The 14,330-nt window shown below is 59.8% G+C and overlaps 1 protein-coding gene across 1 annotated transcript in view; it reads left to right on the forward strand.

Annotated features, from left to right (window-relative positions):
• Positions 1-14,330, forward strand: part of WDR1 (WD repeat domain 1) — a 40,064-nt gene that overhangs the window by 14,582 nt on the left and 11,152 nt on the right. Inside the window, exons 4-9 of the mRNA XM_082653552.1 lie at positions 862-1,009; positions 2,211-2,391; positions 9,590-9,667; positions 10,020-10,100; positions 10,433-10,666; positions 13,820-13,907. Of these exons, the coding sequence (XP_082509678.1) occupies positions 862-1,009; positions 2,211-2,391; positions 9,590-9,667; positions 10,020-10,100; positions 10,433-10,666; positions 13,820-13,907 (810 nt within the window). The remainder of the gene's footprint in view (positions 1-861; positions 1,010-2,210; positions 2,392-9,589; positions 9,668-10,019; positions 10,101-10,432; positions 10,667-13,819; positions 13,908-14,330) is intronic.

The raw sequence follows: 14,330 nt of genomic DNA on the forward strand, positions 1-14,330 counted from the left end.
CCAGTTTTCCTCCTTATTTGGGAAGTCAGTGCTCAGTTGGGAAGGGGATGTGTCGGGGTTGGTGCTGGGAACTTGGTGATGGGATGGTGGTGGGGAGAGAAGGGGGTGTTACTTTATCACCGATCTGCTGCAAATGCTGCAGTGAGAACAGGCCTGGCGTCAAGTTCTGCCTGTAGCGAGACTCCTTCCAGCAGCCACCTGCGTGTCTCACAAGAGGGTCTCACTCATGGCTCAGCCATGAGTGGTGGGATGGTGCCTTGCTCTACCGAGTAGGGGCTGCCGATTGCCCAAGTCGGGGAAGGAGCTGGGAGGGGAATGGGGCCTGCAGACCCAGGTGGGGCCCCCGTGCGGGACCCAGCATGCCCCAGCTGCCCAGCTGCACACACAGCAATGCCCTCGTTTGTACTGGTGACTGCAGCCCCTGCACGGGAGATGCAGTGTCACTAGTACTGTCGTGTTTTACAAATGAAGATCTTTAGATCCTGAGTGTCCCGGGGCCCGTATGCCAGTTAGGGAACCCTCCAAGGAAAGGAATACAGTCATATCCCAAGCTGCTTCCTGGGCGGCGGGGAGGAGTGGGGGGTTGCCACCGTGCGTCCCTGAGCTTCCTGACACCCATGCAAGGCTTGAGATCCCTGTGATGCCTGGAGAAATGCAGAGACCCCCTGTTGGTCCTCATGGAGGCAGCAGGCTCTGATTGACGGTGGCTGGGTGTTGTTTATCTGATGAACACACACGCCTTCTCCCAGCTACGCCCGGCCAGCTCCAAAACCCTGGGTGGTGCTGGGTGGCCATGCCTTGTGCCCACGTGGCCCCGGCACAGTGGTGAACGTGGCTCTCGCCGCCCTGTTGTGTCCGCAGATGTATCTGGGAAGCTGAGGGTCTGGGATACCACGCAGAAGGAGCACCTCTTGAAGTATGAGTATCAGCCTTTCGCTGGGAAGATCAAGGACATTGCTTGGACGGAAGACAGTAAGAGGATCGCAGTGGTCGGGGAAGGAAGGGAGAAGTGAGTCTGGCCTCGACCCCTCCTGCCTGTGTCCCTTGCTTTGCTTTCTTTCCCGCACGCCCCCGGTGGGAGGGGTGCGTTGACGTCGGTGCAGCTTGGACTGGTGTGTGCTGAGTCCTGTGGGTGCTGGGCTTCCTTCAGGGTGGACTTCGGCAACACACAAGGGAAAACTACACGTAACCACGGGAACCCCCAGGGTTTGTCTCCGGGCCCAGGCACCTTCTCTGATCTGATGTCCTTGGCCCTTCACCTCCCAGAACCCCAGCTGTCCTGCCCACGATCCAGGCAGCAGGAAGCAGGAAAGGGAGCAGGTGAAAGCGATGCAGCTCCTAAGAGTGTTATCGGGTCCCTCCCAGCAGCAACGCCACGACCACACCTGCCGAGAGTGAGGCCGGATGTGTTCCCTAGTTGGGCACAGCCCATGGCCACCTTACTGAGGAGGGAGAAGGGACGACAGGACGCTGGGTGGGCGGCCCCGGGGGGCTGCTGCACTCACGGAGCCAGTGACCAGCAGGGTCAGTACCACAACCCAGGTGTCTTATTCCGAGTGCAGTCAGGGTTCCCTCCCCGGCACCTCTGCCGCCCTCAATCACTTGTACTTGTCAGACACATATCTTTGTTTCCCTTTCCTAGAGGCTCCTCGTAATGTGTGTTCTGATAGGTGTTCATTCTTCCATAGCTTTTCTTCAGGTCATTCCTGTTGGTCACAAATGGTAACCCAAACAGTACATTTTCGTTGACTGTAGACTGCTGGCTGACAGCAAGGCAGCATCTCCGTTCTAGCAGGGGATGGTAACCAATGTGCTTCCTGGTCCCCAGCCCAACCCCAACCCGCCCCATCCACTCCCTCGCCCCCCACCCCTTATTAAAACTGCTGTGAAACTGATGAAGCCTCGAGCTGTTCCCTGGCAGGTGCTTTTAAGGCACCTTCATGTGGGAGGCTCCTGGGTCTGGGCCATAAGACACAGACGTGCAGTCCCTTCCCAGAGGCACTTGGGACTGCTTCTGCTTGTTCTCCTATCCTTCAGACAAATCCTGGGTGCCGTCAGTGTTGGCTCTTTTGGGGAGCGTGTATGAAGCACAGTCGTGAGCAGGGCTGCCCTGCCAGCACCACTGCCCTCTGACTGCTGGGGACACAACTGCCCATGGTGACCTTCCCAGGACTGACTGTTCTCTCCTGTGACTCCCCTCCTGGGTAAAGGTTCGGAGCCGTCTTCCTGTGGGACAGCGGCTCTTCTGTGGGCGAGATCACGGGACACAACAAAGTCATCAACAGCGTGGACATCAAGCAGAGCCGGCCATACCGCCTGGTGACCGGCAGCGACGACAACTGCGCTGCATTCTTTGAGGGGCCACCATTCAAGTTCAAGTTCACAATTGGCGTGAGTGGGCTTCTCCGGAGGGTGGTTTTCCGGTGAACTTTATGGTTTGTATGTGAAGCCAGTGGAGTCTAGACCTGTTAGAAGCTGATGGCAGAAGGTCACGGGCGCCCAGCATTAATGCCAGGATGGGGCGGGGGTCGCCCTGGGATGATGGGTGTATTTCTGGGTGGGGGTAAGCACAACTCCGATGCTGTGAGACCAGGCGAGCATCCTGGCCTGGAGGTGCCTTGTTAGAAAGGGGAGCCCAGGCCCAGCGGCAGCCTGCCCTCTAGTTGCACCAGCTTGAGATCCACTGAGCCACCAGAGTGGCAGAGGAGGTGGGCTTCCAGGGATGTCTGGTTTTGTTCCCTCCTGCACCTCCCCGGGAGAGATGATATGGGCAGGGTCACACCTGTAAAGTGACACAGGGTGAGCAGAGTTAGGTGCTTTGCCTGTGGGTATGTGCTCTAAACGCCCCAGTGGAGTGACACAGGTTTTGGGTATAAATGGCTCGGGGCCTCAGTCCCAGCTCTGTACGTGTTCCCTGACTGAGGCAAGTGCCTGAACCCTCGAAGCCTCACCGTTCCCATCTGCAAGATGGGTGTGGAGACATGGACATGAGAGCATTTTAACCATGGATTTGATCTGTGCATAGGGCCCGCAGGCCCAGAGCGGCCCACGATGCTTGTTTCCTGACCTGGGGTCTGAGGCTGGAGCACAGAGGAAGGGCGCCTGGCAGGGGATGGCCCTCAGGCCAGTGTCATGGCAGCCATGGTTCTGAACCTGCCCTCCCAGTTTGTCTTGTGAAAACACTTGAAAGGCAGCCAGCACCAGGGGTGGAGGTGGAAGTGACCGTGCTGAGCCGCAGCGCGGAGGATGCGCGGTGCTTTACGGCCAGCTCTTTCCTCTGGAGGCGGCTGGGCTGGGGTTGGCTGAGGTCTGGGGGCGTGTCTCGAATGTTACTGGCTGGCTGAGGAGTCCTGTTAACTTTGATGACAATGCAGTGAAGCCCAAAGAGCAGGCAAGGCGTGGCCGGGAAGGCGGTGATGGTCCTCGGTGGGTCCCCAGGGGTGGGCCGTGGGCAGCATGTCCAGACACAGGTAGGTCTCGGCTCAGTTGCAGAGGGGCTCTCCAGGTTACCTGTTTGTAGTAAAATGGGGTTGGATTCATCCCGGGGCCGCCGAGTGGGGCCTGGCTGGCTTCTGCGCCCTGCAGGGCGGGCAGCCTGGAGTCCCTCCCGACACCCCGCATCTCCCAGAGGCTGACTCCGGGGCTGCTGCTCATGGGGAGGTGGTGGCACTATGTTGGAGGCCATGGTTCAAGGTCGATGTGTTTTTAGTGGGATAAAGTACCCTGGGACACCGGTGAGTCAGGCTGAGTCAAGTACTTGGGCTTCCTGCTCGGCGCCCAGGGGAGGAGGGAGGGGAGGTTTCCTTGGCAGCGAGAGGCCATCCCAACTCGTACCCGTGAAGTAGCCCTGCTCCCCACGCCCGCCACACGTGTTCTGTTTGGCTTCACATGGCCATAATCTGGGCTGTGGTTGGGCAGGGCTCCTTTCCCTGTCCCCACCGCCCCCCAGAAGGATTCATTTCTTCCTTGCAGATGTGGGTTAAACCCTGCATGGAGCGGTTCGGTGGCGGGTGACTGGAGCCAGGATTCGAGTCCAGAGTTGTCCCGAATCTGTGCCCCTCACCACCCTGCCAGGCTTTCCCGTGTGCTCACTTGGGGACTTGTCCAAAGGTTCTTCCTCTTTCCGTTTTCCTTTCTTTCATAGATTTTTTTTTTTTTTTTTTTTTTTTGCGGTACGCGGGCCTCTCACTGTTGTGGCCTCTCCCATTGCGGAGCACAGGCTCCGGACGCGCAGGCTTAGCGGCCATGGCTCACGGGCCCAGCCGCTCTGAGGCATGTGGGATCTTCCCGGACCGGGGCACGAACCCACGTCCCCTGCATCGGCAGGCGGACTCTCAACCACTGCGCCACCAGGGAAGCCCTTCCTTTCTAACTTGAGAGCGCTGCCCTCACCCTGTGGCCCTGGCAGGCACCTGTCTCCAGGGTGGGCACACAGCTTGTCCCCAGGTCTTCCTGCATAAGGACCTAGTGAGAGATCAGAAGGGGCTGTGGACCAAGAATGGGGGACATGGGGTGGCAGCCCAGTGCTGCAGGTGGTGGCTCTGCGGCCCTCCAGCTGGCCGTGCCTCTGGGCCCCCGGGAAACGGGGTGAAGATGACCCTCCTCCAGTGGCCCCGCAGAGCTGTGGGGACGACAGGAGAGATGCTGGTGGACGTCTCAGTGTCCGTCAGGAATTGTTGGGTTTCTTTCTGCTGGAAAGGACTAACAGGCTCATTTGGCCTCAAGCAGGAAGGACAGGAGGACACTCGGGTCCCCACACTCACCTGAAAAGCCTTGTAAGACGCTGACAACTTGAGATCAGCCTGTGACTGTTCCGTGTAACCGCCCTGGGCCCTCGCGGCCGCAGAGTAAAGCTGTAGCATGCAGGGCTGCCCTTCGTCCCGTTCCAGCTCCTGCCACCTTCCTCTTGACCTTGTTCAGGACCGTGGGGTAAGGCGTGATTATGTTAGGAGCACAGAGGGGTCGAGTTCAAATTGCTGCCTCAAAAAGGAATAAGTGGTGTTCCGAATTTCAGTACAGGCCAGAACAACTCCAAGGAGGCTCAGCCCCGCGTGGAAGGAAAGCAGTGGGGCGGCCGTGTGGAGCAAGTCAGGCCACCCGTCCTCCCTGCTGGCCTGAGTGCGGGGGTCCAGTTGCTTTTCCTTCTTGTTCATGAGTTCGTTAGCTTAAACCAGCTTCTCATGGCGGCAGAGTGAGAGTGAAGACGAGGCTGATTCATGGCCCAACTTTAGCCGGACTGCCCTGGTTCCCGCCTGGTCCTCTGTCCTTGTTTACCTGAACCTGAAACGGGCTGAGAGGCTGTAGGAACACCAGGTGGAAGACGCTTTCCCCTGGAATTAGCCCCAGTCCACCTGGGGCAGTGACTCCAGGGTCACAGGGGACCGGCTGTGGGACAGAGGCCATGGACAGCACGGTGTCCACCTCTGGTGTCCTGTGCGCAGGGGTTGAGGTTCCCCTTTGAGGCCCTAAGGGTGGCCTGAAAAGAAGTGGGCAGGTGGACCTTGCCTCTCCCGTGGAGCCTTCTTCCTGCTGAGTGCATTCCTGTGATAGACACGTCTGGATGTGTAGTAACAGGCCCCACTAAGCGTCTCTAGCTCACCCGTGTGTCTGTGCACCTGGCCCGCTGTGGCCTTGGGTGAGTTTCTATGCCTCTCCAGCGTCTGCGTCTTCCTCTGTCAGGTGAGCAGGTTGGCTGCCCAGGTGACCGCAGACACTCCTAGAGGGGGCGCCTCTGAGGGCTGTGTCCACAGTATGTGGGATAGCGTGTGTCTGATGAAATGATTGCTCAGAGCAACAAGTGTCAGGACTCTTATTTGCCCTGGGCCTGCTTGTCAGTCTGTGACCGTGTGATCTGGACTGGAAACTACCTGCCGCATCTGCCCAAGCCTCTGAGAACAGGTCACCCAACCGCACCTGGCGGCGAAGGGGACGCCTGGCCTTCCCTCCTCCGCGCGGGTGGGCTGCACAACCTGTCACCTGTGTGTCTCACACGTTACCTGACGGGGAGTTACACTTCCTTCTAGGAATCTCTGTCTCTGCTGTTATTACAAGTATCACCTTCCTAGACAAGTAAAATTTGAGCTCTAAAATGCAAGGTTTTCTGGTTGTTTTTTTCCTGTTCCCTGTGTCCTTACAACAGGGCAGAAAATGGAAGTTTGAGTTGAAGTGTGTATCAGGTGCCCGCCTTGCACTGGCCCCAACACACCCGCGCGCGCGCGCACGCACGCACGCACACACACACACACACCACACCACACACGGCCCCTGTGCCGGCTTTTCAAAAAGCTGTGTGTGCGTCTGTGGTGGTTGTGCCGGGAGGTCAGCAGGGTCAGTCTCCTTCCCGGTGAACTCCTGAGCCGATGGCAGGGAGTGACCCGGCAAAGCTCTGTGGGTGGTCAGTGGCCCAAAGAGGATTAGAAGGAGCCTTTCATCCCTTCATCAGGTCCTCTTTCTCCAGGGGAAAGTGGTAACTGGGCAGGCAGATCTGTGCTGGGTGTCGGGAAAGGCAGGGCGAGGGATGCGGTGCTGCCCTTCTAGGCACTTTAAGGGAGGACCTCGCAGAGAGAACAGGGAGCCCGGTTTAGGAGGGTGCGGTGGCCTGAAGGAGGGCGAGGCAGCGTTCCAGGTCGGGGTGGACGCCCACTTTTGGAGTGCGGACCGTGGAGGCACATGATGCTCTCGGTAAGGCAGCGGGGTGCTGGGCACGGGCGTCTGAACTGCTTGTCGCTCCACAAGCCTGTGACGAGGGAGCGCGGCAGGTGGGCACAGGGCATTTCAGCGTGAGGGTAGGAGTCCTGCTGCAGGGCACAGCTGCGGCTGGTGGAGCCGGGAGGGCTCCCAGGGACACCTGAGCTGACGGGCTGGTCACGCCGTGGCGCCCGGTGGTGCTGCGTCCCTGCCAGTGACGTGGACTTGGGTGCATTACCTAATGATTGCTAATTGCTCCCATCTCGGGTTTCTCAGTGCTGAGGGGGAGGGGTAATGACAGGGTGAGGGAGGTAATGATGGGGGAACAGGTGATAACAGGGTTGGGGGGTGATTACGGTGGGGAGGTTCCAGCCAGAGCTCCGCTTGGTTGTGACTGAGGCCGGGCGGGACAGCCCCAACCCCGGAGGTGGCCGCCTGGAGTGGTGCTGCCCCTCCAGGACAGTTAGCAGGGACGGGGGGCCAGGAGCCCAGCCCACTCGTCTGAACCGCCCCCCCATGATATTTCCCCAAGCCCGTTCCTTCCTGGTCCTCCGGCCTCCCCTCCCTGTGGACCGGGCTATTTTTAGCCCTCATTTTTTTGGTTAATGGGCTGTTCACTGTTCCTCCCTTTAAATGGGCTATTTCAGGAGCAGACATCAGTCTCCTGCTCATTTGGCCTCTTGGCTCAAGTTGCAAGAAAACCTGACAGAACTTTCTAAAGCCACAGCGCCTGGTCCCTAGGGTGGGCGTCTTCCCTGTCCAATCTGAACCCCGGGAGCCCGTGTTGTTCTGGGCCTGGGGAAGGGCACCCTGCCCCTGGCGGGGAGACAGACGACAGACACGTCCACATGCGTGACGTCCCCTGTAGCACCAGGGGCGCAGAGGGGGGCAGGTGGTCAGGGGAGCGGGGGCAGTGGCGTAAGCAGGGTGGCTCTGGCCTGGTGTCTATGCTGGCCCCGCTGTGGCACCCTGACCCCTGAGCTGGGTGGGTGGGGGGGCCGGTCCTGTTCTCTCAGGGAACCACTGTGTCTGGAGTTTGACGAGTTGGAACTGCAGTGTAGCCGAGGGTCCCTCTGGTTCACGGCGTGTTCCTCACGCCGCCCACCGCAGCCCCCCTTCAGCCCCGTGGTCTGCTCCACCCAAGGGAGCTCTCGGCACCCCGGTCCTCGGGGGGTCTGGCCGGGGCTCCGTCCGTCCCAGGGAGCCGGCCCCAGCCTCCTCCCCCGGAGCAGCAGGGCCAGGTCAGCCAGTAGAGGTCAGGACAAGAGGACCAGATGTTTGGGCAGTTGTGTGGGAGGTTTTGTCACTTAAGAGCTTTGCCTTTGACCTACTCCAGGAGGAGCTGTGTCTGCCTGTCCATCCTCCCCTTCCCACAGAGTGTTCCTGGGGGGATTGGGAGAGGCCTGGGGGCTTTGTCTCAGCAGCCCTCCCACCACGGGCTCTGAACCACCCGAGGGACAGAGGGCCCCGGGCCCTGGCTGTGCAGCTGGCTCCCCGCCCGGCTTGCCTGCCTCCTGGCCAGGGCCCGGGGCCAGCTTGCTCGCGTAGAGAGCTCTGGACGAGAAACCGTAGACTGGGCTCTCAGAACCCAGCCTCTCCAGGCTCCTGTCTCCTGTAGAAGGAAGAGTGCCCGAGGCTCCCCAGGGCCGCCCGAGGCTCCCCGGGGCTCCTCGAGGTGGTAGGATGATGGGTGAGTGACAGTCATGGGGGAAGAACAGTCAGAGGGCCTGAGAGATCCCAGTTTGGAAAGATCATTGCTTTTGTTGCGTTGTGCGCCTCCTGGGAAATGGCCGTCCTCCAGCTCAGAACACAAACCCTAGAGCAGGAAAGCTCGGCCGTGGAAGCAGGATAGATGTACCCGAGAGACCAAGAAGGCGAAACAGGCCTTGGCTGTGGGGGGATAACCCAGGCTCTGCCTCCATCTTCACGTGGTCTCCCTGTGCCTGCACCGAGTCCGAATCTCCCTCTTCCCATAGGGACACCAGTGGTGTTGGATCAGGACTCACGCTAAGGCCCTCATCTCACCTTGAGTACACCTATAAAGACCCTGTTTCCAATAAGGTCACATTGACGGGTACTGGGATGTCAACCTACCTTTTCAGGACACAAGTCAACCCATAACGTTACACAGTCAAACACGTGCAGTTCCTACCACCCCGGCAGCTCCTGTTTTAAAATTGCTGGTGGTTTACCTTGATGGGTGCAGGTGATGCACTTTGAGGTGAATTGCTTTTCCTGCAGGTTGGGCGTCCATGGCTGCAGGGGCAGTTCACCCCACGTACCTTCAGGAGAGTTGATAGCTAACGCTTCCTGCGTGCTTGCAGGTGCGGTGGGAGAGCAGCCAGGCTTTGCATGGGAGGCTGGTGGGGTTTTCAGAGGATCATTCTCTGATGCAGACCCTTCTTGACTGAGGAAAGAATGAGCTCATTTACTTATTCAGGTAACAGAATCGCCCCTGGAGATCACATCTCCTCAGTCACTCAGACTCTTGTTCCCACAAAGGTCATCACCACTGTTTAATTTCTTGAAAACCTCAATTTGTTCAGCAAATGCCCGCTGAGCACCTGCCGTGTGCCGGGCCTGGGCCAGGCCCTGGTGACTCGGGGATGAGGCCTCACGGTCCCGGCCTCATAAGCCTAAGGGTTCCGGCCTTGAGCCCCCTTCCGGGGCTGGAGGGCGGGTGGGGGGCGTTACTGTCTACGGAGCTCAGGGAGCACGTCACAGCGGAGGGAGGCCTTCCAGGCAGAGATGCACCCGGCCACGGCGGGCGGGCTGGGACTCACGCTGAGCTCTAAAATCTTCCGTGGACCGGCATCCACACGCGTGGTGGTTGTGGACCGCGTGGTGCATAGAGAGCTTTCCTGAACTGCCTGTCACCGGATAACTGTCCCACTTCCTGCAGGACCACAGCCGCTTCGTCAACTGTGTGCGGTTCTCTCCTGATGGGAACAGATTTGCCACAGCCGGGGCCGACGGTCAGGTAAGGGCTGTGGGTCCTGGAGGGAGGGGTTCATCTCTTGGTCCTCTGCAATGGTTCAGAACAGGCAGACTTAGTAAAGCTGGTGTCGATGTACAGTTCCCTCCTTCCCCCTCCTGGGATGCAGCTCAGTTAAGGGGCTCTGTCCTCAAAGCATGGTAGACCCGTCTCTCCATCTCTCTCCTTTTAAAGGAGCTCGAAACTCATCTGTCTTTAGATTCTTTGTTGTTAGAGCCACAGTCTTGATGCCTCCCTCTTGATGGTGGAGCAGGAATGAGGAGCTCATTTAGCGTGCCAGCATGCTGGGCCTCCACACACGCACGCCTGATCTGCATCTGTTTGTGTTTCCTGAAAGATCTACATCTATGACGGGAAGACGGGGGAGAAATTGTGTGCCCTGGGAGGAAGCAAGGCTCACGACGGCGGCATTTATGCTGTAAGTATGGGTCCGTGTTCACAACGTGGTCTGTGGTCGTGGTCGGGCCATGTCTGCGTTTATTGTCATCTGTACACACGTGTTAAAGTTGGAAGCTTGAGATGGGGGGTTAGAAGTAGGGGCAGTGGCAGAGACCTTCAGGGTCACGTGGGACACGGTGGCGTGGCCTGGAGAGGCCCGTGGCCAGGATGCTCATCCTGTCCTTGCCCTGGTGTGTCCCACCGCCTTCTGGGCCATCCTCCCTGCTCAGAAATGGGGGCTGTGGACAAGCTGCTGTCTGAGTCTCTTCCGCCTCTGGAATGCTTGACCCATGACCACGTTTGTTTGAGTAGGTCAGCTGGAGTCCCGATAGCACCCACTTGCTTTCTGCTTCCGGAGACAAAACGTCTAAGATTTGGGACGTCAATGTGAACTCTGTTGTCAACACGTTTACCATGGGCTCCAACGTTCTGGACCAGCAGCTGGGCTGCTTGTGGCAGAAGGACCACCTCCTCAGCATCTCCCTGTCCGGCTACATCAATTACCTGGACAAAAACAACCCCAGCAAACCTCTGCGGGTCATCAAGGTATGGCCGGGCTGTGGAGCTGCTGTGTGTGCAGGGGCTGGCTGGAGGGGAGGTGGGCGCCCGGCCAGACGTAGGGCAGCTGCGGTGAGGTGAGGCCCAGTGGAATGGCAGGATGCTGGTTGCTTTGGGGATGTGAGTTTAGCAGAGGTGGGAGGCCAGATGCCACGTTCCCCTTTGAGCTACCGTGAAGCTGGATGCTCGGGGCCTGGGGTTCAGGGCAGCAGCCCGTGCCCCTGCTGTCAGGGGGGATCAGCCTCCCCCAGTTAGGAGGCCACTGGCTGTGTCCGCTCGTGAGGCAGGACCAGGAAGATGCTGAAGCCCAAGACAGGGCACGCCATGGGGCATCACCGCAGGCGTGGGTGGCCAGCAGGCCTTGGAGCTGGGCCTTGACAGTGTGCGGGGTTTGCACGCGGGAACGGGTGTGGGCAGGCACTTGTCCTCTGTGGTTAGAGCAGGGCAGGCATGAGGGGGTGTTGGGGAGTGGGAGGAAATGGACAAGTCGGAGCCCAAGGTCCCGAGGCGTGAGGTTTGGGCAGCAGGGAGTGATTGGAGGGCCTGCCTCCCGTCCTCGTCTCCCAGAACGGCTCACTCAAGGTTGGCTGATCACCAGGGTCTGCCCTGAGTGTCCCCTCCAGTGGGGACTGTTCCTTGCCGCTCCGTCAGCCCTGGAATTTTTGGCCTCTCGGGAAATCGCAGCCAGACTAGAAGCTCCTGTGTCCTGGGGCCCTGCTTGGGCACTGCCCTTTGCAGACCTGCTTATGCTGGAGGGTGGGCTGCGGTGGGAACTCGGGGTCGGCCTCGCCTGCTCTGTCACCCTGGACGAGCTGTGCCCTCAAGGGAGGGGTTTCCATAGCCCAGCTCCACGCTGCACCCCGTCCTGGCAGCTGAAGCTCCTGGGGCCAAGCCCCAGTGCTTCCTCACAGCCTGCTCGCTCAGCTGCCTCAGGGCTCTGCAGACAGGCTCTGGGAGACGGCTGGGCCCTGCGGGCTTGGGGTTGGCCAGCCTGGGACTGTTCCCCTCAGGCCCAGTGAGGGCCAGCTGCCCGGCCCTGCAGCGCTTTGTACATCCCATCCCACAGTCTCTGAGGTCGCGGCCCTTGTGGACTCGGTGTGCAGATGACCTTGCCCAAAGGAAGGGGCCGAGCCTGGCTGTCTGCCCCCTTAACCCTGTGTGACTAGCTCGTGAGACCCAGGTGGGCTCGGTGCCTGCTGCATCCCATTCAAGTGGGGCGTTGCTGACGGGAAGGGCTGATCCAGAGCGACAGCTGCTTCGGCCCTCAGTGCTGGCCCTGCACCCTCTGCTTCCACAAAGGTTTATCTGACTTGGCCCTGAGGATGGGGCCATTGGGGCCACTTGCTCCACAGGCTTCCAGCCCAGTGTGATGAGTGTAAAGTGAAGGTGTATACATCCTAGCACAGAGCCCAGGGGAGCTGGGAGGGGTCCCCGGCGCAGTCACTTCTCTGGGCCTCCATGCGATGGGGAGAAATTGCTGGAGAGAGTCAGGCGTTACTGTCCACCTGCTTCCTCTGCCCAGAAGAGCAGCTCCCCGTGAGCCGCCCTGATGCTGGGCTCGGGTGGCTGTCCCAGGCATCGTCCCATGTCTGCTGGCGCCCTGGGAGTGATGGAGGCCTGGGCCTGACTGCTCCCGCTGATGTCACTGTCGCCGACAGCATAGGCGCTACTAGCCAGGCTCCTGTCCCCCACCCCCAGGTCAGCTCAGGAACCTCATGGGCGTTTACAGTTGTCAGAGAAAACATCCCAGCCCTCCTGCCGCACATGTGTGAGTCCCGAGCAGTGTTTGGTGCTAACGTCGGGCTGTGAGTGAGCCCAGGAACAAGCTGGAGCTAGAAGAACATAGTTAGAATAGCGGTTCTCAGCCCCGGCGCACGTTGAGATCACCTGGGAGCTTCCACAAAGGGCTTGATGCCTCTGTACGGGCCCAGTGGGATGCGGTCAGAGGCCAAGACCGTAGGGATGGCTCTTAGGTGCCGGTACTTTTAAGATGCACCCAGGTGACCCTGCGGCTCAAGCTTGAAGGGGCATCAATCACCTGAGCCAGGCTGCTTGTTAGAACACGGTAGGTGGGCGACACCCCAGCGCTCAGAGGGTTCATCTGTGGGACACGGGAGAGCTCCATTCCTCACAAGTTCCCGGCGAGGCTGCTGCCCTAGGCGGGGGGCGTGCACAAGTCGCCAGGCATCTTGTCGAGCGCAGGTTCTCAGTCTCCAGGCTGCATGGGGCGACACTCCCGGTGAGGCCAGCACTGGTCTGAGGACCACGCTTTTAAGTAGCAGGGCCAGTGGGTTGCTGCCCTGTGGAAAGGACTCGGGGTCTGTTCACTGGTTCTCCCGTCTCTGAGAACGGTGTGTACCTTTCTCTGAAGATACACACCACACTGTGGCAACAGTCAGCAAAGCTCAGAGGGACCCGCCTGCCTCTGGTGAGGGGAAAGAACTATGATTAGACCAACCTCCGGGTTGTTTCCATCCAAGGAGCAGTTACGGGGGAGGTTAAGTGCCTTTCTTGAAGCAGACAACTGGTTCTAAATGAGTGATCTGGGCCCACCATGTTGCCGGTCGGGGAAATTGTGGGGCCCCAGCCCTGGGACAGCCTCCGGGGGAAGGGGAGAGCTGGGAAAGAAGAAACCTCACGAGCCAGGGGCTGGAGCCGGAGCCGCGAGCTGTGCTCCTGGGTAGAGGAAGAACCGTTAGCAGCACCCGGGACCTCCTGGGCCTCCGAGTGGCCTAGGGGTCCCCCTGCTTGCTTCTGCAAGGGTTGGTCCCTCCCAAGACTACTCCCCACTACTGCTGCTTCCCCTCGGGTAGGGGCTCACCCTCTGTGGCCGTTTCCTCCTTGTGTGGGGAGGGAGGGTAGCTGGGTCCATCTGCACAGACTGGGTGCGCTGTTGGGACTTCCACTAGACCCCCATCCTCCACCCAGGTCGGGTTGAGTGCCTCGGTGGGGAGGCCCGAATGTCGAGGGTTTGAAGGGTTTGTCAGGTGGTCGCTCAGCTTGGGGCTGTTTCGGGCCCACCGGGGCTGTGGCGTTGAGGGCTCTGCCTCCCCTCCCAGGGGCTTAGCTGGTGGAGAGCATTTGACAAGCACAGGCAGGATGGCATGTCCTGAGTCACCCCCCCGCCTGTCTCCTCCGCAGGGCCACAGCAAATCCATCCAGTGCCTGACGGTGCATAAAAACGGCGGCAAGTCTTACATCTACTCTGGGAGCCACGACGGACACATTAATATCCTTTGACTCACAGTGCTGGCTCTGGGGCCCCTGGCAGGAGAGTCGGGAGTTTCCTGTTCCCACGGTGCCGGAGGCGAGGCCAGCCGGCTGGCAGCCACAGGGCTCCTCTGACCGGTCTTGGCTGCCGGGAGGTGCCGTGTCCGTACTCGGGGCCTCCAGCTCCAGGCCGCGGCCTTGACCTGGTGGGTCACGTAGTGCGGCCTTGAATGGTTGCTGGACCTCCCTGAACTTGAGCTGCTTCTCCCCGTCTGTGACCTGGTGTCGGCCTCTTCCCTCTCACGAGCAGCAGCAGAATCGACATGTGTTAGAATCCCAAAGGACTTAGAGCCTTTTGGGAGAGTCCCCTTATTTTAAAAATGGGGAAAGTGTAGCTCAGATGCCTCAAGTGCCTTCCCCAACGTTGCACCGCTTGGCGACG

Source organism: Grampus griseus, assembly GCF_964374135.1.
Source record: "Grampus griseus genome assembly, chromosome: 4".
NCBI classification, from domain to species: Eukaryota; Metazoa; Chordata; class Mammalia; order Artiodactyla; family Delphinidae; genus Grampus; species Grampus griseus.